Genomic DNA, 27,269 nt, shown 5'->3' with positions numbered 1-27,269 from the left:
AAAACCTTTAACAATATAGATCAGGACCAGAGCAAACACTGACCACTAAAACAATTGTGATGAAAGCCGGGTTTGACTGAATTGACCATTCAAGATCTCATTTACTAGCGCTTGTAAGATAAACTCTGGGTAATGTTAGTAATTTTACTAGGCAACGTATCTCTCTTATCGGGGTGTCAGTCAACCGTAACTGGAGTGTGGTAAATTTGATATTTTACGCAAACACATGCTCGGCACAAATAAATTAAGAACATTAGGAAAAATGAAAATTTTATTCAAATTAAATATTTTAAAAAGATTTAAGAGAGAAAACATTGAAAAGAATCAAATATCTAAATTTAAAAAAGGTAAACAACTGTTTAAAAACAAAAACTTAAAGTAAAAAAAGCAGTTCAGATTTTATTTATATCTTTTATGCTGTTGTGAAGCAACTGCGCCATCTGTAGCAGGAACAGCATTGTGGGTACCACCTAGAAATCAGTCGGAAACCACACTTTGGACACCACACCCAAAACCTCAGCTTGGTCCATCCATTTCTGATGCATCTACTCCTGTATAATTTGTTCCCATAGCAATCACTGCAATCATACAAAACAAAACAGCTAAACAATCTATGAAAATAGTAAGAAATTTATTCGAGTGAAGAAATGAGAAAAAGAATGAATAAAAAGTTCTGAATTATATTCAGTCATATTGTACTTCTTCAGATAGTTTTTTAGCAAGCTAACAAGTTTGGAAAGTAATGCATTATATGTTTCCCCCTATTTTCAATTTTGTAAGAAGTCATTTTTCAAAATGAATATTGCCATACAGGCTTTGCTGACTTTGGTCCAAACATTAACACATGACAACACCAATTACTCTTTAACATTGAACTTTTCAATTATGAAATTTCCCATGTGAAAAAAAAAACACCAGAAGTTACAAAACGAATACTGGAAAAAAAATAGAGAATATATTTTAATGTTGTTTACATAGTTCTGATTAAAAAAAAGTCGTACCTTCCTCCACAGATTGCGTAGGTCACCCTCTGTTGTCTTGGATACACAACATAGCACGTTTCACTGTTTACACTAACGGAAGTGATGAAACCTAGTTTTCTTGGACAAGTGTCAAGGGCAAAGTGTTTACTATAAAAGAAGGTTTAAAATCAATAATGTCAATCTTTTATCAAATTTATTTAACTATTTATTTACAAGCTCATATTTTATAATAATCGACTTACTTTTCAATCGGTTCTACTCTTTCGGCTGATATTTCGTTCACTGATTTTTTTACTTCAGTGTTTTCTATCAAAGCAGCATCAATCTTTTGCCTAGATGAAAAGCATTTGAGATATCACCCATTATATTTAACTCAAAGCAAGAAACGAAAAAATATACAGCTGCGTGAATCAACACTCCAGCACGATGTGAAGTTAGCAAGTTGTATCATAACTACATGTAGCTCTTGCATTACAAGTCAGGTCTCATGACCTTAAGGTATGTCACTCGTCAGCTTTTTAGAAAAATTCACGCAGAACCTCTTCCTTAAAAAATATTTATTAAAATTCAATTTTTATAAAATATTTATATTCAACAATGTAAATTTTTTAATATTTATCAAAAAAACTGCTTAAAAATCTACAAAGAAGCAAGATTTATGAGGGACTATTTCTTGTGGTGGAAGGATATTTTTTCTGCAAATCTGCACATTTATTAAATTTAATGTCTTGAAACTTTAGCCTCACATACTTTTACTCGTCGAATATTTTCCGTTATGATATTGCAGGAATATTTAATATATGTCTTAATTTATATTTTTAAAACAAGTTTTACACCTTCCCTCAACAAACTTTGCCAAGAAATGAAGATATACTAAAGAAGTCAAGATAAAATTTACACCATTTTTTGCCTGAAAATCACATATTTTGACCAATATTTCAAAATTAACATCACTGACCCCAACTTTTTCTTTCATTATTTTATACTACTTGATACCTGTGACTGATCAGCACTTAACTCCTCAAAAGCTTGATATAAGAAAATATTTTATTGCCTATTTAGTTTTTTAATACCCCAAATATGTTATTTTTTAGTGCAAAAAGGTCACACAATGATAAACGCGCATTAATTAATGCAAGATTTGTTCAATGATAAATATTATTCAAACTATGTTATGTAAAATAAGATTAAATTTATTAACGTAGTAACATCTGATAAAATAAAATTAGAGATAAAGTAATAAATCAAAGAATTAAAATTTAAGTGCAAAAAGGTCAACTTAATTGTACCATAGATCAGTAAGATGCACACTGACCCCCTATTTTCTCTCCGATTTTGAGTCATACTATATGAGTACTTATCCAAAATATACTTCCCAAAAAATCCTTGATATAACAAATTTGAGTGACTTACCTTAACAATTGAAAACTGACTCAAGTCAAAGTTTTAATTTTGAATATCTTGATTTTTTTTTTATTACAACGTCATTTATGTGTATTAAAATTATAATATAATTGCGTAATGTAAAGAAAGGATGAATTATTGATTCATTCTCAAAATTATTTCAAAAGTAATATTGATTTGAACTTTTGACATAAATATAAGGTACATGTATCTTTGAAATTCTCATCAATAGTATAAACATAATTCAAATCTATCTTCCTTTATTTATTCATGGCAAAATTTCAATTGTATTACCGTGTTTCATTTCTGTTTGCTTACACCAAACTATTCTTCAGTAATGTAAATCGTTTCACCATAGTAAAGTTTTATGTAGACTGAGCGTTTTCTTTAAGTACTTGATTGTAAGATTGTACATTTTAACGTCCTTTAAGTACTTAAATTTCGTTTCTTAGCATTTGTTTCTCAGCTTTCAATTTAAACTGTTGATTCGTATAAATATCTATAGACAGGTGAAAACTCTTCAAAGTAATTAGGGTTAATGCTAATAGAAAGGACGTTTTCATATGAACAACATAAGCTCATATTCGTAAAATTTGTATACTTAGAACATATACTAATTGATAAATATAAAACATCGGGTAAAGCGTCTAGGGACATGTTCTTTTTTTTAATAAATGATCATACATAACTATTTGAAATTATCAATGTCTGATTTTTTTTACCTATCTACGTCAGTGTTATATGCAAACCTGTACACTGTTTATGTAGCACCTTTTTCATAAAATAAATCCCTAAATTCTGTGTCCAACTCTCTTCCCATCTTAATAATCTTACTATGATACAAATGTTACCTGCATATAATCACAAGTATTTATTTTCAAGGTGGGGGCGGACTCAAATTTATTTATCCTGATTTATGTTTAAGCGCAGCACATTTTTAAAAATAACATTGCGATAACTTATTAATAACAAAATACTGAGCATAATAGAACAGAAATCCTTTTTGTATAGAGAAAAGTTATAGTAAAAATAATTTTTTTGTTGGTTTTTTTTTTCTGAGATCTCTTTTTAAAACAAAAAAATAAAATATTTATCTCAAACTCGCAGTAAGGAAAGTATCATCCATGAATGATTATTAAATTTTTTCTGTAATTATAGTGACCTCTAAACAAGACGTTACTTACATCATTTCAGGTGTCTGGGCTCGACTTCCCCCATCAATCTTCCTATCTTCTGGATCTTCTAAAAGGCATTTAGTGTCCTGACCATAGGAATACATAAAACATGCCACAAGGACAGCAACTATCAAAATCTGTATATAAAACAAAAAGCAGAAAACAATTTTAACTAATACATGTACATATTCTAAACATAAGGCATTTCATGATAATACTTGACGCTACATATTTTCTTACATAAAAAAATAACTAATAGGTAATTTTTTTATTTAAAAATGTAAAACGTAAAGTGCCTCTGCACGAGAATTATCGTTGATGAGTTGATGACTCACTGAAAAGGTCTTTCACAAATTCTTCCTACTTGAAATTTTGAAAACGAGTTGAATGTATAGTCCATTGTCATTAACATTTGTCAAACACAATATGTTTGCAATAAACATTTATTTTTCAAAATATGACTAGTTTAACTTAAGTTCCTTTTTAATCTTACTTGATAAATCATTGTTCAATACATCATTTTAAAAAAGAAACTTACCTTCATCTTCTATTTTTCTTGAAACCAATGCAGTTTCCAAACTATATGATTGTACTGTTTTATTTAATCTTCTTATATAGTGATAGGTATGAAAACAGTTCTTCGCATTTAACCAATCAAAATTTACTGACATATGAACAGGATTTTTTTCGGATTATTGATCAACTGTTTTAAATGGTGAATTGAATCGTTTATGTGCATAACCTAAATTTAAAAGTACAGGAAAAAAACTGAGATATATAATTATTATTTTCTACTTGGACCTGAGAATCAAAGACATAAAAGTGTAGCAAACATTTCATATATTTTATATTCTTTAGATATACTTTCAGTGGGAAAAAATGAAAATAAAAGAGAAGAAAGAATAAATATGTAATGAAAGGAAATATATATCCATATAAATGAAAAAAGTATTCATTATAAGGATTTGAGACAAATTGAGAAGCATATTTGAATAAAAAATGATTATTAAAGCGTTCTCAGAGTGTATATGTATCCAGATAACACTATTTTCTACTTTTTTCAATGTTCAATATTTAAAAAACAAATGGAAACATTAAAAATTTTTTTATAACCTTATATGTAAATGTTCATAAATATTCAAAGTTTGTGAAATTATTAATGAGAAATTATTCGTCATTCCATTTTTAAAGAAAAGTGCACTCATATAAAATGTTTTTTAATGCTTTAACTTTTATGATTTTCCAAAAGAAATATGTATTTTATAAGTGAAATACAAACAATTATACGATAGCTAAATATTCCGGAGTGCAAAATTAAAAACAACAATTTAAAAAAATATAAAATGTTGACTTTAATGATTTTCCAAAAGAAATGTATTTTATAAGTGAAATACAAACTATAGTACCACAGACAAAATCAAAAAAATCATAAAGGAATAATAAAAGACATTTATGTCATTAAGAGTTATCTCTCTTATCAGATTATCAATGAACCTTAACGGTATTATATCACACATTAAAAGTTCATTCTTTTAAAAAAAAAACAAAGAAGTTGAGTAGATACATAATCTCATCAATGTAAGACATTTTAACCCCCTCTCTAAGTATTTTCGCAAATCCTGAATAAAAGTAAACATTACTACCTGTATCAACCTTAGGGACTCTTTTGAACCATATTTTAGCAATTTTGAAAAATGTAGATATTACTTCTCTTTCACATTATATCCTAATACAGTTTAAGTTCCAAAACACGTACGAAGATGTGCATTTGGCTGTAATTTACTGCATTGGATTTTGAATTCTAGACCGATTATTTTAATGCTTTCATCAACTACGCTTTTAATGAAAGGAAAAAAAACAAAATTTTTAATACATGTATAAATTAAATCATGGTATGCCAAGTAAAATATGTAAGAGAAAACATAATATTCAACTTGGTGATTATTATTATTTTTTTAATATTTATCCGCTTTTTCATGCAAAACATACTTTGCATTGAACAACCCTGATTTTATACATTAAGATCAAAATAACTTGTTACAATCAGATATAATGCACATGACTAAAAGATTGAGTTTATTCCAACATTGCATAGAAATGTGAAGATAACGATAATACTCAGAATTCCAGACAACACTACAAATTACACCTTAAGAGCAGAGCCAACATCGACCCCTGAAAGTATAGTTGGAATCAAGTGTCATGGAGAAGTGAACATCCCCTGTCGACCAGTTATACACGTCATGTGCTCGTAAAAACCTTGCTATCAGGGCGTTAACAGAAAAAAATTAAATTTACAATTCAGTGTGAAATTAATTATCTAACAATTACAATGAAGAAAACGCCAGTCAACATATTTGACTTAATGACAAAATGTTTGAGTTTGCAAATAAGATTATCCTGTCGACCATAAAATTACCTGAATGTTGACTTTCATTGTAGATACCCTTGTTTCATTGACTCATTTGTTAATAGCCCGTCTCGTATTCAAACTATTCCGTATCATGTTGTTGAGAACCTATTTTAACTGGAATGATTTTGCACAATGCAGTTAAGTAAATTTTATATATCTTCTTCAATATATTTTATCAAAACTCCAAATATTATAGTTATAGTTTGGTAAGAGACTGTGACCCATGATGCATTCCAAAATATGTTATGAATTTTTAATTCTATTTCGACCTGCTTTAAAATTGTGCACATATTTCTTTAAAGTACGCGTAAGGATGGTTTGTACTAATAAGCAGGTGTGATTTCTAGTGACATACGGTGAATTATAAATATCATTTTATACATTTGTTTTTTGATAGAAAAGCGTACTTTTATTTTAATATAGTTAATAATTGTTGGGAGTACCATTGCATTTAATCAACTTTTCACATGAATTTGCTATTATGTTGGATTTAAAACAAATTCAAGATAAAATCATACACGCATTTATAATTTGATAAATATTGATTACAATACACAGGGAAAAGATTAAGTGGGAAACTGACTTGTTGGATTGGTCGTGAAAAGATTTTATCTATTCTACGTATCTTCTTAAACTTGTACATATAATTCTAGTGAACAGTTATGCAAATATATTATATCCGAACTTGCGGAATAATAGATATACAAAATACTGTTCTGTTAATGGTGTACATGTACTGTTGTAATTAAATGTACACATTTGGATACCGAGGGTCACACCATTTGAACATTGAAATTTAAATGGACACTACTCAATTGCATTTTTTTTTACTTTCTAACTCTGCAAATTAGAACAATATTATTTTTTTTTCTTTAATTTGAATTCCACCATCATCCATGAAAAAATCCCTTTCGTAAAAAATATTTTTTCTTTAATTCAAGCAATTCTCGAAATTATATGAAATGTGAAGAGTTAAAAATTTAGACGTGCATGTCAAATTGATTTTTTTTTTGTCAGCGGATAAACTGTGAATAATCTGTATACTGTATGAACTGACAAACTTTAAACTGTAAAATTTCGTGGAATTCTTAAGTTTTAACCAAAAATTATTATTATTATTATTTTGGTTTTTCATTCTTTTACAAAATAACTCTCAGAAATAATGTAGGCACGAAATTTAAGCGTGATGTAAAGTTTTGGCTGATTCTGTACATACTATCACACCCTCGCTTAAAATGTCCAACAGTTATTTTAATTCTTATCCTTGACAATACGTACAAGTATAATTGAAAACGTTTTTTTAAGAGCTAAAAATTAAAAAAAGAGTAGTAATTTAATATTTTGATTCTTCAATATTAATCCTGTTTCAGTTCGCCACTTAAAAATCAAACATTGCTTTCATTCTGTATTTACTTATCTGCCTCAATAAAAATATATTTATACCTCAGATGAGAAATGGTACGTGTACACAGATTGAACGATATGTATGAATAATATTTCTATTCAACGATTCTGGCCAATGAAATACGTTAAAATCCCATTTTATAGATTTCCGGGATGTAACATGAGAAAAATAAAAAATCAGTTTGTATGATTCTATTTAAATATAAATTTTAATGATTTCACCATGTTCACGTCTTTTATATAATATCAAATTTAAACAAGAAAAGAAGAAAAAAGAAACTTAAACAGCTAGACGAAAATAGTCATGTTATAGAAATGTGATCTGTGAAATTTAAATGTTAAGGACTGTATAATGTTTGTTATTAAAATTATTTATGCCCTTAACCATGCAGATTAAGTGGCCAAAAGGTACACTTAAAATGTTTATTATTATTATTGAAACCAGTTAAATCAGAAATAAAACTTATCATTTAGGCAGATAATTTAAAACATTAAAGAATGGTGCATGGTTTTAATTACATATATCAGATACACCTATGAGTTCACAACCGGTTGGGTTGGGAGTACCGGACTCCCAGTTTGGGGGCAGCACCTCACCGACACACCCCCTGTTTGGTACGTTGCCTGTTTTTTAGGATTCTTGAGCTATTAATTGCAATTAATTTATTCCAAATTTTTTTTCTCAACTATTTCAAATCATTAGTTAGAAACACCAGAATATGTTGATTTTTTGAGAACGGTTAAGTTTGAAACAGCTGTGCTAGTATTTGTTCTGTCGGTCAATTCTCAATCATGTCAATAGCGTATATTAAAGTTAAAGAAAAGCATGACACTATATTTTAGTGATACTGGACCAAATAATAATTCTTTGCTGTTGAATTATTTTTTTCTGTAAATCGGACCCGACTACTTCGATAGGAACTAATTGTGCTCTTTTAGTAGTCGATCTGGGTTTTTTCTCTTTTTTTTCCCTTTTGTTTTGTTCCTAGCAGAATTTAATTTAAAAAACTTCTAGTACATAAGAAAAAGACATTTGCTATACGGTTTTGAGCTCGATCCTATAGTGTTTCTTTCACTATCATCGACGTTTCTAGTTGTGAATTAAAACTTTACTTCATTTTATATGAAAATTCGACATACCCAGTAAAGTCGAAATAAAGGAACAGTGAAACTGTCCGATCTTTTATTATGTTTGTATATACTGATTGAAATGTGTTTAGAATCTAAACACTTTTCTGTACACTTCGTTGTCACGTTCTTTTTTATATTTTTATTTCCTAAACATGTAAAATTTCTAAACGTGTATGAGAAAGTGTTTAGAATCTAAACACTACACTTTTCACTTATGAACCCATCTTCACTAGCCAAGGGTTTTCGATACGCTACCCTCCTCATAAGCCCTTGGCATACGGTGTTAAAAAAAGTTTTTTTTTTCTCAAGTTGTGATATTCCGGAGTGGATTGACTTGATCGACCAATCAGCAATATTATTAACGAGATCTGCGTTTGGGACATATTTTGACTTTTTCCTCTCGGGAATAAAAAACGCAATTAAACATCGATCACATGCTATTCTATGAATATATATGGTGTCATCCAAAATCTTAAGATATACCTGGGTATGCAAAATATGAATTAGAATCTATATTGAAGATGTATATTTGCACTCTAAGGAATTAAAAGAGACATCAAAACCTTTTTGTTAATTATTCTTTTAAAACTTTCGTGATTTAAATACTTATATATTTCATTTGATGACGCAATTTGTGCGTACCAGTTCAAAATTCGAGATCACGTGACGAAAACATTCCCGTATTTTCACAGCACCGTACGCCAAGGGTTTATGAGGAGAGTAGCATATACACCCTTGGCTAGCGAAGATGTGCATGAGCAGAGTCAACATCGACTTCTGAAAGTATAGGTGGAAGAAGGTATCCTTGAGGAGTGAGCATCCAGGGCTGTCAACCAGTCACACCCGCCATGCGCTCATCATTCAGTTCTTGTTATGAGAGAATTAACAGGAAAAAAATCAAAATACAATTCAGCGTGAAATTAATTATCAAATAATTTGTACTGGAAAACGCCAGTCAATATTTGAATTAATGACCAAATTTTTTAGTCTGCAACAAAATGCAGGCGCATCTTGTCGACCATAAAATTTGCTTAATGTTGACTTTAAACCAGATACAAGTAGTTCATATCCTTAATTCATCAACTTACTTGTTAACAGTCTGTCTCGTTTCAAAAATTATTCCTGCGTTGATGTTGTTCTATACTACCTTTTCAACTGGAATAATTTTGTACAACTTAGTTTAGTGAAATCAATTCTATGTCTTCTTAAATATAGTTCATTTAAACTCCAAACATTATGGTGAGAGTTTGGTAACCATTCTGACCCATGATGCATTCCAAAATATGTTTTACTTGTGTTGTAATACTTTTTCGACCTGATTTTTGATTGTATATATATTTCTCTAAAGTACGCATTATGGTTGGAGCTCATAATCAGGTGCGTTTTCTACTGACATACGGTGAATTATGAATATCATTTTATACATGTATTTATTAATAGGAAAGCGTACTTTTATTTTAATATTTATTAATAATTGTTTGGAGTACCATTGAATTTTATCAACTTTTCACATGAATTTGCTATTATATTGGATTTAAAGCAAATTCAAGATACAAATCATCCATGCAATCATAATTTAATAAATATTGATCACAATACACTTTGAAAAGATAACAGGATGGGATTGGTCGTGATAAGATTTTATCTTGCTGTTATTCTATCATCTAAAACTTGTACTTCAAGTGAACAATTTTGCAAATGTATCATATTTGAACATGTGGAGTAAAAGATATACAAAATATTGTGTTGTTAATTGCATATGCCTAGGTCAAATTTAAACCGATGGTCGGGCGACAAAATTTTTCTGGTATGGTCGGCTGAAAGAACATGATCGGGCGACACGGAGCAGTCACATTAATTCCTAGGAACACCGATGACATAAAAAATCTTTTTTCTTTAGAAATAAGCAATATTTTCATACATCTATATTCAAATAGGTGGCATGAGAAATGTTTGCAAGGCAAAGTGGCACAAAGAAAACTTGAGACCTTTAAATTACCGGTATGCGGATTTATTATTTGTGTCATTTCCATTCAAAAAATATATATCAATCCACGCATCCAAATTTTGTTAGTGTATCCTTTATAGGTTAAATATTCATAAGTCGGCTAATCGTCACCCGATCATCGAGCTCTGAGCCACGGTGCGATTTTAACCGTCGGCCGAAATTTTGGAAACCCTTATTGTCGAACGACGGACGACCGACTTTATAAACTGATCGCCGGTGGTCGCACGATGATCGAAAGTTGGTCGACGGATTGCTTCAAAAAAAGAAATCGGCCACCGACGCAGGAAAAAATTTTAACTTGTACCGATGGACACAAAATTGGTCGGCCGACAAAAAAAGTCAAAATCGGGCAAGACAACGGCAGATGATCTGCCGACTGTCACCCGAAGAATCCCTTTTTTGCTGCAAAAACCGTCGGCCGTTGGTCGATTTTGGAAACGTGACTGGGGATTTACTGTTATAAGTAGATGTACATATTTGGATCGCGAGTGTCACACTATTTCGACGAACACCATTCAATTGCAACTTTTTTACTTTACAAATGAGAACAATTAAAAATTTTTTGTGAATTTTAATTCCGTTACACATAAAATCTATATCGTAAAAAATGTTTTGCTAAACTTTTTCAAGCAATTCTCAAAATGTTATGAAATGTATAGAGTTCAATAATTAGACGTGTCAAATTGATTCATTGTCACCGGATACATTATGATTAGCCTCTTACAAAACATGTCACTATTTTCACTTCTGTAAAACATCGTGAGATTTTTTTTTAGATATTTGCCTAAAACTTTTTATCCATTCTTCTGCAAGGGTTAGGGTTGGGGTTAGGGTTAGCGTTAACTCTTTGAAAATAATGTATGCACGAATTTAAGTGTGATGTAAAATTTTGGCTGATTCTATACATACGTACATGTACAAATATTCAAAGTTTCTTTTAAAAAGTCTAAAAATAGAGTAGTAATATCTGATTTCTTCAATACTAATCTAATCCTGTTTCGATTCACCACTTAAAAATCAAACATATTACTTTCATTCTGTATTTATTCATCCGCCTTCATAAACAAGAGGCCCATGGGCCACATCGCTCACCTGAGAAGCTTTGACCATTCTGTTCTTTACCAGATTTCACCCTTGTTATACATAATGCATCCCCACCCTACCCCACTGATCATAATTTAGACATTTTGAAATCTACACTACCCCATGATCCTTCCATGGGCACATATGTTTCAGCTTTTTTGGCCCAGTGGTTCCTGAGAAGAAGATTTTCAAAGATTTTTCCTATATATTTCTATGTAAAACTTTGATTCCCTATAATGGCCCCGCCCTTCCCCCGGGGGTCATGATTCCTACAATTTAGAATTTACACTACCCCAGAATGCTTCCACATAAGCTTCACTTTTTCTGGCCCAGTGGTTCTTGATAAGAAAATTTTCAAAGATTTTTCCTATATATTTCTATATAAAACTTTGATTCCCCATTGTGGCCCCACCCATCCCCCGGGGGTCATTATTTGAACAATTTAGAATCTACACTATACCAGGATGCTTCCATATAAGTTTCAGCTTTTCTGGCCCAGTGGTTCTTGAGAAGAAGATTTTCAAAGATTTTTCCTATATATTTCTATATAAAACTTTGATTCCCCATTGGCCCCGCCCTTCCCCTGGGGGTCATGATTTGAACAATTTAGAATCTACACTACCCCAGGATGCTTCCACATAAGTTTCAGCTTTACTGGCCCAGTGGTTCTTGAGAAGAAGATTTTTTAATGACCCCACCCTATTTTTGTCTTTTCTTGATTATCTCCCCTTGCGAGGGGATATGTCCCTTCATTTTAACAATTTAAATTCCCCTTTACCCAAGGATGCTTTGTACCCAGTTTGGTCAAAATTGGCCCAGTGGTTCTTGAGAAGAAGTCGAAAATGTGAAAAGTTTACAGACGGACAGCTAGACGGACAGACGGACGGACGGACGACGGACAAAATGTGATCAGAAAAGCTCACTTGAGCCTTCGGCTCAGGTGAGCTAAAAATATATTGAAATCTAAGATGAGAAATGGTGCGTGTACTCAGATTGAACAAGATGCACGAATAAACACAAGGTAAATATTTCAAGGCCAATGAAATACGTTAAAATCCCATTTTATTGATTTCCGGGATGTAACAAGAGAAAAAAATCTCTATATATGTATGATTTTTTTTCAAAGATAAATTTGAATGACTACACGTCTCTTACCATAATAAAAATATGAATAAAAGAAGAAAAAGGGAACTTCAATAGATAGGCGAAAATACTAGTACAGTATACAGTCATAAGTAATAGAAATGCGCTCGATGAAATTGAAATGTTAGGGACTGATGTTCGTTATCAAAATTATTCATCCACAGATAATAAGCATGCCGATTATAATTAAGAGCCAAATGTATGCTTAAAATGTTAATTATTATTACTGAAACCGGATAAATCAGGGGAAAAAAACTTGCACTTGTAATTTAGGTAGATAATTTAAAGCATTAATATAAAAAATCTTGGGGGAAAAAAAAGTGATGTTTATATAAGTAAACTGAATAAGTTTAACAGCATCTTTTTTTCAATTTGCTTTCAAATTTCACAAACAAGAGGCCCATGGGCCTTATAGGTCACCTGAGTATCATGCAACAACTTTCCAACAAATTAAATGTGATTCATGTTTTAAACCAGAGGCCATGGAATTCTGACACAATTTTGAAAGAGGCACCATTTAAGTTTTATTTCATAATGTTGTTGATTAATACCAAAGTTTCAGATTATGTACCCCCCCCCCTCCACCAAGCACCTCTGTCCCAGGGGCCAGTAAAATAACCATTTATGAAAGAAGCAGCTTTCTTTGTCATAAATATATACTAAGATCATTGGCATAATACCCAAGAAAAAATGAAAACATTTTCAAAGAATTCATGTATTTTCACTAAATAAACATTTGAGCCCCACCCTAACACAAGAAGCCCTGACCCAGGGGCTCTGAAATTCACAAATCTCAAAGAGGCATCCTTCCTTCTCATAACTATGTACATAGTTCATTGGTTAAATACCCAGGTGTAGAAAAAAAGATTTCTAGAGAATTTATGCATTTTCACTATATAATCAATATATTCCCACCCTAACATCAGAACCCCTCACCCTGAGGCATTAAAAATCAAAATTTTAGAAGAGGCAGTCTTATTCAACATAGCTATGTACCGGTACTTGGTTAGTTTATTTAATACTCAGGAGCAAAGAAGAAGATTTTCAAAGAAATAAATCATTTTTACTATATAATCTATATAGCCCCACCCTAGCACTAAAGCCCCTGACCCTGGGGCCATGAAATTCACAATTTTGGAAGAGGCAGTGCACTTAGTTAGTTTATTTAATCTCCACGAACAGAGAAGAAGAATTTCAAAGAATTTTTGCATTTTCACTATATAATCTATATAGCCCCGCCCTGCCACTAGAACCCCTGACCATAGGGCCATTAGATTCACAATTTTAGAAAAGGCAGTCTTATTCAACATAGCTATGCACTTTGTTAGTTTATTTAATGCCCACAAACAGAAAAGAAGATTTTCAAAGATTTTTTGCATTTTCACTATATAATCTATATAGCCCCGCCCTAGCACTACAACCCTTTGCCCTGGGGCCATGAAATTCACAATTTTGGAAGAGGCAGTCATTTCCAACTCAACTATGCACTTGGTTAGTTTATTTAATGCCAAGGAGCAGAAAAGAAGTATTTCAAAGAAATAATGCATTTTCACTATATAACCTATTTAACCCCGCCCTAGTACTAGAACTCCTGACCCTGGGGCCATGAATTACATAATTTTGGTAGAGGACTCAATGCTGATTACAATCATACTAACAGTTTGACTGCTTGAAGTCCAGGAGTAAAGAAGAAGATTTTTAAAGATGGCACTAATTTTAGTGGTTTTTGCCCCACCCCCCAGGCCCCAGGGGGGCAGGGGCCATGAAATTTACAATTTTTGTTCCCCTTAACCCATAGATGCTATATGCCAAATTTAGTTGAAATTGGTTCAGTGGTTTTAGAGAAGAAGCTGAAAATGTTCAAATGTTAACGCACGACGCACACCGCACGACAGACGACGACGGACAAAAACAGATAGCAATAGGTCACCTGAGTTTACTCAGGTGACCTAAAAATGGATTTTAAGTGATGAAAATTTGTTCAGTTAAATAAGAGTGATACAAAAAGGGGGATTTTAAATTAAACATCGAAGTTTACAATTTCTTTATATTTTGGATATAGATGTATTATTCTAATAATTTACAACCAGATTAGGTCAAAAAATATTTACCAATCCAGGCATCCATTTTTCATTTGTATCATCATACTTGTTTATCCTTAATTTAGAAATACGTCCAAGTAGCAATGAAAGTGAAAATTCAGCTCAATGAGTGTGCTTTTATTGTACTGTACATGTGTGTTTTGGGAGGATAGAGGCGTTTTCAGTACCACTTTTTTTTAACTAAGACATGCTACAATACTCTTTTAAAATTAACTACACTGTAACAAATAGTGTGTGTGTGTGTGTGTGTGTGGGTGGGGGGGGGGTTGGTTGGACTCCCAGTGAACATTTATGTACTATTGGACAAAGGTATGTCTGGGAAAGGGAAGGCCCGGACTCCCTCCCTGATGCTACGTGCCTGTTTTTAGGATCCTTGAGCTACTGCAATTAATAATTTAAAAAAATTCTTTAACTATTTCAAACCATTCATTTTAAACACCATTATACGAGTATCTGAAGAATGTATTGTTAAATGTTTGCGAGAACGGTTTAGTTTGATACACTGCACTAGTATTCGTTATATTGGTCAATTGAACTGATTAAAGATCATTTTAGTGATGCTACATCAAATGATAATTATTTGCCGTTCGAAGTATTTTTCTTTGAATCGGACTCTTTTATCAGTAGATTTTTTTAAATTTCTTTTTTCTTCTTTTTTTTCTTTTGCATTCCTTTAAGCAGAATTTATTATTCTAAATCTTCTACATAAGAAGAAAACATTTGTAATGGTTTTCAATCCGATTCTATGGGTTTTTTTTTTTCAAGTTATCATCGACAAATGAAAAAATGGCCGGTAAGCTGGTATTGCATGCGTTTAAAACTAAACATTCCTCTATGACCTTTAATGTGCCGGCCCATTTATTTTTTGAAATATTCGAAATATCAAATAATGGATAATTAATATGACAACTATTCAGGACGTATGTATTCCCGTGATAATTTTCGATATGCAAACCAGCATTTATATATAGACTAATCATAAATTCGTTTACTTTATTTTACTAAAATTTCTTGTATTCTTATTCCATATTTATTTTATTTTGAAATCGATAAATATCATAAACACGTGCAGTCTAGGTCTGAATTAGAAAAAAAACCCAGTATACTCTTTTACAATAAAAAGGACTACCATGAAGTGTTTAATGCAGTTAATTAAATCGAATACTAAGTACACGGGTTAATCAAGTATTGAAAGCTCTTCTAAAAAGAAGGTACAAAGAACCTACAACGTAAACAAAACCCAAAAAATGTGGTGTTGCAGCGTTAGTTGTCTACACTCGACTGTAAAATGGGTTCTGTTGTTATGTTTCTTAATTTTCTGCATCCAGTACTGGTTAAACAAAAAGGAACATTTAACAAGCGGTGACGAAGTAGCTGTTTTGGTTAAAAAATATGCAGGTAAAGAGTTTCAATCAAGTCAATGACATCGTCTTATCATGTGACGAGTGCATGTACCTGTGTACATAAAGTAACTTTTTATTTTTAAGTTGATGATCAAAATTTCCATTTTGAAAGAAAGGAATGAATTAATAATTAGGGTACCCAATCTTAAATTTAAAAATAATCAAGAAACTAGCATATAAACACTAAGTTACAGATATTTTTTTTTTAAATACTGTACTTCCTACATAGTAACTACTTTGAACAGCTTTGTACTGCAAATTGAATTTGTAGTTAACATTGCTGACAGCAGAGGAAAAAAGCAAAGATTAAGAGAAGTGATCGATCTCAAAAATCTATAAACAATTCAAATAAGTGAAGAGGGCATAAAACACTGACTCTGGAAATTCCAGATGTGGGATCTGGGCCTAGGAGGAGTAAGCATCCCTCTTCACAGTTGAGTTCACACCCGCTGTGATCCTTAAAAATTGATCATTTTGAAGGAATTTTTACTCTAAGGATGGAATCCTGTGTATAACATTTCGTTGTCAAATTTCAGGTTTGAAACCAAAGGTAGCTTTTGAGAAGATTGGTACAGTGTTGCGTAGAATGTATCCTGGACACATCCTACCAGAGGAGGACATGCAGTGGATATTTATGAATGCTGGTGGATGGATGGGCAGCATGTGCCTGCTGCATGCTTCTTTGACTGAGTATATCTTGTTCTTTGGTACAGCTGTGGAGACGTCAGGTCACTCAGGTAGGTGTTAGAAATGACTAATTCAGGTGGAGAGCTGTCTGAAATATCCAGACTTTTTACTTGTCAGGAAAATGTCAGAACGGGTGCCATTATAAAAACTTAAAATTTTACTTTCCTCAACCTGAGCTGATTATCAATACTTGCAACTGAATTAAATTCAAATCTTAAAATTAGCACAATGCTTTTAGTACTCACGGATATCAATGAAAAGAAAATATCACTCCATATTTTGATGCAAGTTTTTCGAGATTTTAAAATACACTAAATGAAAACAAAACTTGGGGGTCTAATAAAATGTTTGCACTGGACTGTAAAATGTTTTCACTGGACTGTATATTTTATAAACAAATCATAAAAACAATGTTGTTGAGTACTAAAGGCATTCTACTGTTGATAAGTTGTGAATTCAGCATTTTCATGTAATTCAGTTCACAAGTATAAACGTATAGACAATCAACCGGAGAATACCCCTCTAGGTGGAGACTGCATATTTCCAGTTTTCAGAATGGCACCAGTTCTGACATTTTTGTGGCATGTAAAATATTGAAATTATGAAAAAGGCCTGGAAAATGTCAGACTAAGTGGACTAGTAGAGAGCATGCACGACAATGAACAATGTCAATGCACTGAAAAAAGGTACAGTCAGTGTAGAGACAATTTACAAAAATGTGTTATTCAACAGACGGTGAAAGTTTGAATCTCAATTAGAACCCAAACTCAAGGCCTCTGGCATAACATGCTCTAATCATTTGGCTTTTGAGACCCTATATATTGACTTACACACACCTATAATCCAGGTGACGTATTCCCCTCTGAGTAGAATTTTTTCCCTAAGAGTGAAGAAAATGCTCTAAAGCATATTTCAAGGGAATAGAGTTTTTTATGTTAGGCACCAAATGTCAAAGGTAGTAAAAAAGAAAACCAGGGGTCTGGGACTAGAACGCAGGACCTCTTTGTACCAACACCTGTACCTGTACCTATCTGTCTTTAATAACATAGTCCTACAGGAATATCATGATCATCATTTTATTTTACAATGCATACTTCTGTATGTTAAAAGTTAAAAGGAAATGTTTCTACATGTACATTTTATTAATTCAAATATAACCATACATAATTATGAAAAACCATAATGAACAATGTTTTCACATCAATTTCTTTCTACCTTTTCTCCTCAAATTAAAAGTTTTTTGCACAAGGTTGAGGAATGGTAACAAAAGTTAGAGTTATCTTTCTTTATATTTTGAATGCTTTTACTGATTTTTTTTTTAATTTATATTTCTTTTGATTAAAATTGATTTATTCTTAACTTTTAATACAAAAGAAAATTCCATTCATTTGTTACATAATTTTTTTATTTTAAAAATGTTCTCTTGTGGATCACTTTGTATAAATATAGATGACATCGAATAGTAATCTGAATGGTTATGTGAAATAGTACAGTTTTTAAAAAAAAAAAAAAAAAAAAAAAGAGTTATCTACACACAAAGAATTAAAGACTTCTTCACAGTTTTTGAAGCACATTTTTATGTTTGTTCCTTGTTTAAGGCATATTATGTAACACTTTTTTAGGTCGATACTGGGCAAACATTTCCGATACCCTGATTTCGGGGTCAATGAAGCAATGGAGGGAGGGAGAGTTAGAGGCTCACGACTACAATGCTGGTTAGTTTGAAAAGAGTGCATGTTATGCTTTAATATATTTATTTCAGCAAATTATTGTAAATGCTTAATAAAGTTTAACTAATATGGCTAGGTTTCAGAATATACATGATTACTTGTGAATTATGTTTTGAAAATGTATTTACATGTTATTACATGAAATTGCATGTTTAAAAAAAAGAAAAGATGATAAGTTTTAATACCAAATCCACCAAAAGACATTAGAACTAACATAGTACATGTACACATACCCTGTTGTTTACACAGTTTTACCTGAAATCTAGGTGACGTTGTGCCCCACCCAATGGGAAATGTAACAGCAGTCTTCTTCACTGCTGACACCTGGATGGTTGAGTATGGCAGAGGATTTATACCATCAACACTCACATTTGCCCTCGCAGACACCTTCTTTAGCACCACAGACTTTGTGACATTGTTTTACATTTTAAGAGTGTATGCCAAAGCATTATTTTTAGAAATGAATGCCTCTATGGATGAATGGAGAGAGTATGTAAAAGAGAATTTGTAATTTGAGTGTTAACTCAGTTTACCGATAAGGGACCAAATTTGAGACATTCTTTACCTTTGAAGAAACAAACTCAGGTATGCAGATGATAAAAGCTGCATATAGTTTTTCAGTCAAGAAAATAAGGGTTGATTCTTTAAGATAATGGAACAAAAACTTTTAAGACTAGTCAAGAATATTTCTGTTCATTATAGTAAATGATATTTACACTTTGATGTTTGTTCATTCATTTTTGAATGCCCACCACCTTACATTCCATAATGCCCTGTTTTGTTAAATCATTTAATCAAACAACTTTATGTTTAAGATCAGAGTAATATAACAATTCGCTGGGATTTCAGTCGCATTCTAGGGATTAATTAATATTAAGTTCATCATAGAGTAAATTAACCTAATTACATTATCAAGTATCTAAATGTCAGCATAATGAGAATTGTCTGATGGAACTGTCAAATACTATTTTGTTTGCAATGATGATAAACTCCGTAGATTTATTTTACAGAGAGAGAGAGAGAAAAGGGGGAGGAGGGAGAGAGAGAATGTATCATAGCAAAGAAATTGCAATGCTTTGTTTGACATTTATTTTCTTTAAACATTTCTTGTTTTATACTTTTGTACAAGATTTTTCGGGTAAAACACACTAGGTTTGCTTTATGTACTAGTATATAATATTTTGGCACTAAATATGTAAAGTTTTGATTGTTGTTTACATGAATTTGCTACTGAGTACACGTAGTCTGTTGTGATATGTTGAATGCAAATTAATTTGTGTGGAAGGACCCTTTTCAGCTTGTTTCAGCACTCTGTTTCTTTCTTATAGTGTAATATAAATCAAATAAAAAAGAATTCCACAAATATACTGACAGCTTCTTATTGTTGTAACGTTAACACCTTAGCTATTGTCAGCTAACAATTTTTTTTTTGGGGGGGGGGGGGGGGCAGCATCAAGGAATGATCTAAGCATTGAAAACTTGGAGTAATGGAATATAAAGATCTGACAATTATCTCAGCTAAAATGCAGGGGAGACTTCCTTCGGAATACTAACTGTTAGTGACACTTCTCCTCTAGGACTGCTGTCACTTAGTATCCGTTTTTGAAAATAGAGGTGTGTGGGTGGTCAGCTTGAAAAGTTACAAGTTAAATCTTTGACGTTTTTATCGATGGTATGAATCAAATTAAAACATATACGTAGTGGGATACTTACTACTGAAAATTCACATTTTAGATTCTCACTGGCGGATTTAAGGGGGGGGGCAATATAAAAGTGTAGACACGCCCCCCCCCCTAAAATTTTCAAAGTATGATGTGACTAATATTTATAAAGCCACATTTTGGTACAAAACTAACCAAATAAGTGTTATTCTGCCTGGTTTCTTTCTTAAAATACACAAAATCGTGGAGCTTCCGGGGGCTGCGCCCCCTGGGCCCCCACTATTCAAAGTATGACATGACTAGTATTAAACACGTCATACTTTGGTACATCACAAACCAATACCACTATTAGTAAGTAATAAGTAAGTAAATTGTTTATTATATAGTGGCATGTGTTACAATACAATGAGAATTGAGAAACATTCAATACATTTATTATTTAAACATCCGGACCTATATGCTATTTACTTTTACCAAAAATAATTGAAAAATATGCACTATTATTGTGCCTGGTTTTACTCTAAAATACACGAAAAATCAGGAGCTTCCGGGGGCTTCGCCCCCTGGGCCCCCACCTATATGCTATTTACTTTTAACAAAAATAAATCGAAAAATATGCACTGGTTAATATGTGCCTGGTTTTACTCTAAAATACACGAAAACCCAGAAGCTTCTGGGGGCTTCGCCCCCTGGGCCACCACCTATATGCTATATACTTTTAACAAAAATAATTGAAAAATATGCATTATTGTGCCTGATTTTAATTACTCTAAAATACACGAAAACCCAGGAGCTTCCGGGGGCTTCGCCCCCTGGGCCCCCACCAGGGCTTCGCCCTGGAAATTGGGGGCCTTAGTAACCGGCCCCCAGACCTCTTGCCTCAACAAAGTTATCCACGCCCCCCCCTAACCACAAATCCTGTATCCGCCCCTGATTCTCTTTTCAAAAAGTAGAAGCTTCAATATAAAAGTGTAGACAGTCTTCCGGGAGAAATTCTCACTTTGGAAAAGTCTGCGTAACGTAGTCAAATCATTGCATGATAAAAGTTGCATCCATATTTATCTATAATTGAGATTCGATGAAGACCACACATTGCTAATATTCTCAGTAATCTTATCAAATAATGTTAAATGAAAATTATGTCAAAGGTCAATGTCCAGCGAGTCTGGACTGACTTCGAAGGTCTAGTGTAGAACTTGAATAAAAATGTTCATCCAGAATTACTTGCGCTGAGATTAGAGGATGTCTGCGAAAAGTTGAACCTAAATAGGTCACCCTAAAACACTGATTTGCTAATGACAGGATTACGGGTCAGTGCCTCTATCGTGAAATTCATCATTCATTCGAAATTCACAGAGGCAGTTGCTAAACAGTTAACAGTTGCTAAACAGTTAACAGTTGCTAAACAGATAAATACAAATACCTAACATTAAGGTTAACCATTACAATTCATAGCCGTCGGAACCAGGGGGGCTAGGGAGGACTTAGCCCCCCTCCCCTGTTTTTGCAAATATATACAATATATAGGCATTGAAAATTGGGTTTTACCTTTTTTGTTGATTTAGCCCCCCTTTCAATTACCCCCCCCCCCTTTCAATTTGCTTCCGACGCCCATGCAATCGTTGCAACTGATAGACAGAAAAACAGACATCGAAAATCCATAAACAGTTCCGGTTTTATAATCCAACAGAATATCATTTACCAAGCTTTAAGGAGACAGATTTTTAATTTCAGCATATATTTATGATTGTTAAAAAAAACTTAATTAATTTATGCTTTGAATAAAATATTTTGAAAAAATTAATGCATTAAAAGTTGTTAATCCACATTGTCCTCTCAGAACATATGCTGCCTTTTTGATGAATAATCAACACAAAAGTACTTATACTCTGGTAATCACTATCGACTGATGCATTATCTCCCTTGTGAACCGACTGACAGACAGATGGAACCAGTTATCTCCCCTTAACACATTGTTTTCTGTATTATCTCGATTCAGAGAATGGATGTTATCATAATGTCTTGTCAAATTCACCTGCCTATAAAAACGATACACAGAATGTAATATTCAGCAGTTCGATTCGGCTATTTGGCGATCGAAGGCTGACACAAATAGGTATATTGGTTTATTTTCTAATTATTCATTTCTCCAGGAAATTATTTTTAATGTTTTTATCTTAATTTGCTGTAATGAAAGTTTATTTAAAAAAAATATTGAAAAGATCTGGTTATAAAGTATATAGTGATGTTTTGAAAATTATACAAAGGTTTTTTTTTAAGGGATTCTTTAAATCCTTTTTCGGTTTGCTTTACCTAAGCAATTCAGGTGGTTCCTTTTCAACCATATTGCTCAAATATTTTTTTTAATTCGATCAGATACTTTATAAGATATTCTAATTCTTTTCAAGTTTAATATGTAATTCAAACCCTAATCCGTATGAAGGATAATTCTATGTTTGCATGTACCTGTTTATTTACTGAAATCTGTGAAACATCGATCCATATGATTCAACCTATGTTTTCTAATGATTTATCATATTATCGTATATCTTAAATATTTCATTACCAAATCGAGACCATTTATTTAAATTGTATGTAATTATAAATTTATTTACACTGCTTCTTATCAAACTATTTTGACGTAAACAGATCATGTATATTCATTTGGCTTTCTCTTTTTATATGATGTTTTAAGACATTTGTTTAAATTAGTTTTTATTTGATGTAACAAAATGCATACCTTTCTTCTCGCGTCAGTCTATCATGAAGCTCTTCATCCTTGTATGTGTGGTGGGACTGAGCTTGGGCGCCAACTACAGGCTCAAGAAAATGGAGGATATACTGAATGATCTGACCAAACAACTGGTTACCCAGCAGTTCTATGTCGAAGAGAGGATTCGCTCTGATGGAGACTCGGGTAATGTGTAATCACATACATTTATGTAGTTTGTACTCCCCCTTCGAAATGTGTTAAAGAATTCTACGTCATCTCTAACATCACTAAACAAGATGAATTCATTTTATAAAGGTATCAAGCAAGTGAGGCGTTTGTCATCTGGGACTGATTCTTTTAATTCGGAAACCACCAGTGCCATTCACTCGCATCCAAACTACAAAGACGTTATTGGCTTTGGAGAGGTTAATGCTGTATTGAATGGTGTTGAATTCCGAACCCGTCATAATGATTATACCCTAGAAATGCCCAGCCAGCATAAAGGGAACTATCACGCAACAGACAAAATTGCATACCCACAAGTCCCGCCTTCAGTCACAACAAAACACACAGTTCCCGAGCAGATAGCGGAAATGAAAGAGTATTTCCGGGCCTTCAGACTTCAAAACTCTACCATCAGGAACTACAAACCTTACTTCAAACCAGTCTTATGTTACCTGGAGGGGAACTGGGAGTGGGATACAAAACACCTTCATGAACCTTTCCATAGCGAGACCCACCACTTAGACGCCACTGACTACGATAACCTCGCTGACAAAGTCAGGCTGATGTCGTACACAGGTATGAAGGATCTCAATGAAGATTTAGCATTTCTGCCTAAAAAAATAATGGACATAGACACCCATGGCAAACCAAGATACGCCCAATGGACCTACAGAATTCTTTGTAGCCCAATTCACCAAGGTGTCCCACTTAAAGTTTTCAAACCAATCGACGACATTGCTTACAGAGTGACAAGAAAATACAATATGTCAACCTACAGCCGTACCGAGGAAGCCAGATTTACAGTCGCTGCATCTGCAGCTCAAGCTGAGTTTGATGAAGTTGAAGGATACGGAAAATTTGAAGACCGAGCGTATGCTAAAGGTCTATTGGACACTCTGATGCATGGAGTTCCAGGGGCAAACAATTATCGAGGAGGTCAACATGACAGTGAATTTAATCATACTGCTTTGATAGCTGGAGAAGGACGAGAGAGGGCAGAAAACACCGCACGCTACCACCGGGAGTACAAGTTACATCATGGAATGCAAGTTAGCCAAAGGGGGTTCTCCGATAGCAACCTGTGGATGGCACAAAACCATCAAAACCGAGTAGCATCGGTCATTTTAAGGTCGTGCAAGACGGTTGGAACTCTCAAGACCAATTGTACCTCAACGACAGAAAAATTCTCATATGCCATTCCTCTGGAAATTATCTATCTCAATCCTCTTGCATCCTGGAATCCATATAATCTTGACATGAAAAATGAAAGCGAGGTAACTGAAAATGGTCGTAAAGGAGATTCCCATAACGCTAATCTGGCATACAAAGGCATATCAACCCTTCACTTCTATCAAACTCCTGTTGAATTTTATGGAAATGTTCCTGGACAGGACGTTGGTGTCCTTGATGACAAAGGAGCTATTCACCGAGTTATGGCATCTGGAATACAAACAATTTTACCTAAAATTCCCGGTGTTGGTGAAGTAAGACAAAGATGGCCGATCTATCCCCTCCACAGGGAAGGCGACAGCGTTGGAAAGGAAGCAGACGCTTTACTCGAAATGTTGAACCACATGTCTTCAATGTCGCCAATATACCAGGAACCGGCCACTCAAGGCAAACACGAGACTGTCCAACCAGATCTGCATTTCAGGCTAACATCCTCTCACGTGAATCCAATAGACAACCATGATCATGAGTTTTTCGTTCCGGCTAGCGATTGGGAACAACTTCTGAAAAACGATGTCTGGGTTCATGTTTTGACGTCAGCAACTGAGAGTGAAAACCAAGAAAGCCACAGTCATACTCTACAGATTCGATTAGACAGACACACACACAAACCGATAATTCAAAGGTGTGATGAACTAAATGGAAAGTGCTGGGATGGACATACAGATTTTGAACAAGTTACCTTCCATCAATTTTAAGTTCCAATAAAAACATTTGACGAAAAAATAACTTTGCTTTCTGTCTTTTTCTATGATAAGAACTTCTCAAATACTAGTATTTGATTTTTTAAAGACTTAAAAAGCTTACCTGATGATAAATTCAGAAGAACAGTGTATGGACCCTTTTTTTATATACATAGTTATAATATGTTCTTATGGTATTACTACATGTACGCTTTTAATTTACTTTCCTATGCTGATATGTTAAGGTAAAATTCATCGAAAGTAGCGCTGAAGTTTGTTATTCTGGAGGAGATTTTAGAAACATACACAGCAGAAGTTTTCAAAACAACCTGTACCAGCATGCCCTTCCCCTAAAAAGTCAATTATGCACTGATCTGAAACAACCCGGATGGGCATATTGTGCTAACTTTTTTCATAAGAGTGAAAAATGTTGAGATCCTTTTTATTAGACAGACTTTTCTTTGTCCTAGCGCTAGATAGATAGCACAGGCATCTGACGTTGCTTATTTTTATGCCCCCGGATCGAAAGATCGGGGGTATATTGTTTTTGTCCTGTCTGTCTGTCTGTCTGTTTGTTTGTTTGTCCTAGCCCATAACTATTGAGTGATTGGGGCTATGGCTTTCATAATTCATAGGTGTGTTACTTGTGACATGACCTTTCTTTGGGTACATTTGACCTCTTGACCTTGACCTTGGAGTTTGACCTACTTTTATTCTATTTGTTATCAACTTTAACCTTCGCCATAACTTTTGAACAGATCGAGATAAGAGACTTCATATTTGAAATGCATACTCCACTAAATAAGCACTTTCAACTGACACCAAGGACAATGACCTTTTGACCTTGACTGTGACCTATATGCTAAAAATAGATTTTTCGAACTTTCGGTATATTTTTTGAACCATAAGAGATAAAGACTTTATATTTGGTATGCCTACTTCACTAATTAAGTGCTTTCAAACGACACCGAGGTCAATGACCTTGTGACCTTGACTGTAACCATTATGCTAAGAATAGCTTTTTCGAACTTTGTTGCCGCCGGGGGCACAGTGTTTCACAAACACATCTTGTTTTTTAAATAAAAAAATATAACCCTACCTAGTTATTAGGTATGGGTATATTTTTTATTAAAAGAAAAATAAGTAACGTCAGGTGCCTGTGATAGATATATTTTTTTTAAATTTTGCATCTTAAGATCTGCTAGAGTTTTATGTATTTTAATTTCAATTTTGAGATGGCTTTTGAAAAAAAATTCAAAAGGGAAAAAAATGATAAGAGGATCAATATATATGGCACGCCAAATTCACAAAAATGAGCTAAACAGAGTTTCACAGTTGATAATTTAGGTTTATCGACTGCAAACTATAGTTTAAAAACCGTGAACTATAGTTAACAATTCGTAAACTATTGTTTTCATCTGTATAACTATATTTAACGGTTGTTAAGTATAGTTCACGAATGCTAAATAAATCTAATTTTATCTATGGCAAGCCAAATTCACAAAAATGTAAAACCTAGTTTCACAATTGATACAACTAGGTTTTGTTGACAAACCGTAAACTATAGTTAACGATTCAAGTATAGTTTTCATCTGTAAAACTATATTTATTTACATAGTTTACGTAAATCTATTTATCTGTCTGTAATAAGCGTTAACAATAGATTTTGTTGATAAACATAGATTCACGTTTGTATATAGTTTACAATCGTAAACTATAGTTGAGAGTTGTTACTATAGTTTCACAAATCGTGAAACTATATTTATCAGATCGTTAACTATAGTTAACGGTTTGTAAACTATAGTTTACAAATCGTGAAACTGTATTTATCAGATAATCTATGTTTTGCAATCGCAAATGATAGTTTTCGGTGTTAAGTATAGTTTACGGTTGTCAAACATAGATTATCGCGTTAACTATAGTTTACAGATGTGAAATATAGATTAACGTTGTTAACTATAGTTTACAGTCCGTAAACTATAGTTTACAACCAATAAACCTAGTTTATCGAATGTGAAACTATGATTAGCTCATTTTTGTGACTTTGGAGTGCCATAATATATCATTTAAAACGTTAACAATAGATTTTGT

The 27,269-nt window shown here is 32.9% G+C and overlaps 3 protein-coding genes across 3 annotated transcripts; 2 read left to right on the top strand and 1 right to left on the bottom strand.

Annotated features, from left to right (window-relative positions):
* Nucleotides 1–369: 369 nt before the first annotated feature.
* On the bottom strand, nucleotides 370–4,174 carry LOC134236918 (uncharacterized). The gene is made up of 5 exons (XM_062719088.1): nucleotides 4,101–4,174; nucleotides 3,572–3,699; nucleotides 1,226–1,315; nucleotides 1,002–1,130; nucleotides 370–578 (listed from the first exon to the last, which is right to left on the bottom strand). The coding sequence occupies exons 1-5, from the start codon at nucleotides 4,104–4,106 to the stop codon at nucleotides 413–415; spliced, it is 519 nt and encodes a 172-aa protein (XP_062575072.1). The 5' UTR covers nucleotides 4,107–4,174; the 3' UTR covers nucleotides 370–412.
* Nucleotides 4,175–16,048: 11,874 nt separating this feature from the next.
* On the top strand, nucleotides 16,049–20,029 carry LOC134236917 (sigma non-opioid intracellular receptor 1-like). Its single transcript, XM_062719086.1, has 4 exons — nucleotides 16,049–16,244; nucleotides 16,786–16,986; nucleotides 18,559–18,651; nucleotides 18,933–20,029. Exons 1-4 carry the CDS (start codon nucleotides 16,094–16,096, stop codon nucleotides 19,175–19,177), a joined length of 690 nt encoding a protein of 229 aa, XP_062575070.1. The 5' UTR covers nucleotides 16,049–16,093; the 3' UTR covers nucleotides 19,178–20,029.
* A 2,354-nt stretch (nucleotides 20,030–22,383) lies between these two features.
* LOC134236916 (uncharacterized) lies at nucleotides 22,384–25,339 on the top strand. The gene is made up of 3 exons (XM_062719085.1): nucleotides 22,384–22,443; nucleotides 23,085–23,244; nucleotides 23,356–25,339. The coding sequence occupies exons 2-3, from the start codon at nucleotides 23,091–23,093 to the stop codon at nucleotides 25,191–25,193; spliced, it is 1,992 nt and encodes a 663-aa protein (XP_062575069.1). The 5' UTR covers nucleotides 22,384–22,443; nucleotides 23,085–23,090; the 3' UTR covers nucleotides 25,194–25,339.
* The last annotated feature ends 1,930 nt before the right edge of the window (nucleotides 25,340–27,269 follow it).

Source organism: Saccostrea cucullata, unplaced genomic scaffold, assembly GCF_032062105.1.
Source record: "Saccostrea cucullata isolate Sc308-1 unplaced genomic scaffold, CSIRO_AGI_Scuc_v1 ctg34, whole genome shotgun sequence".
In the NCBI taxonomy this organism is placed as follows: domain Eukaryota; kingdom Metazoa; phylum Mollusca; class Bivalvia; order Ostreida; family Ostreidae; genus Saccostrea; species Saccostrea cuccullata.
Note: the sequence above shows the minus strand (reverse complement) of the source record. Positions and strands in the feature narration are given on the sequence as shown.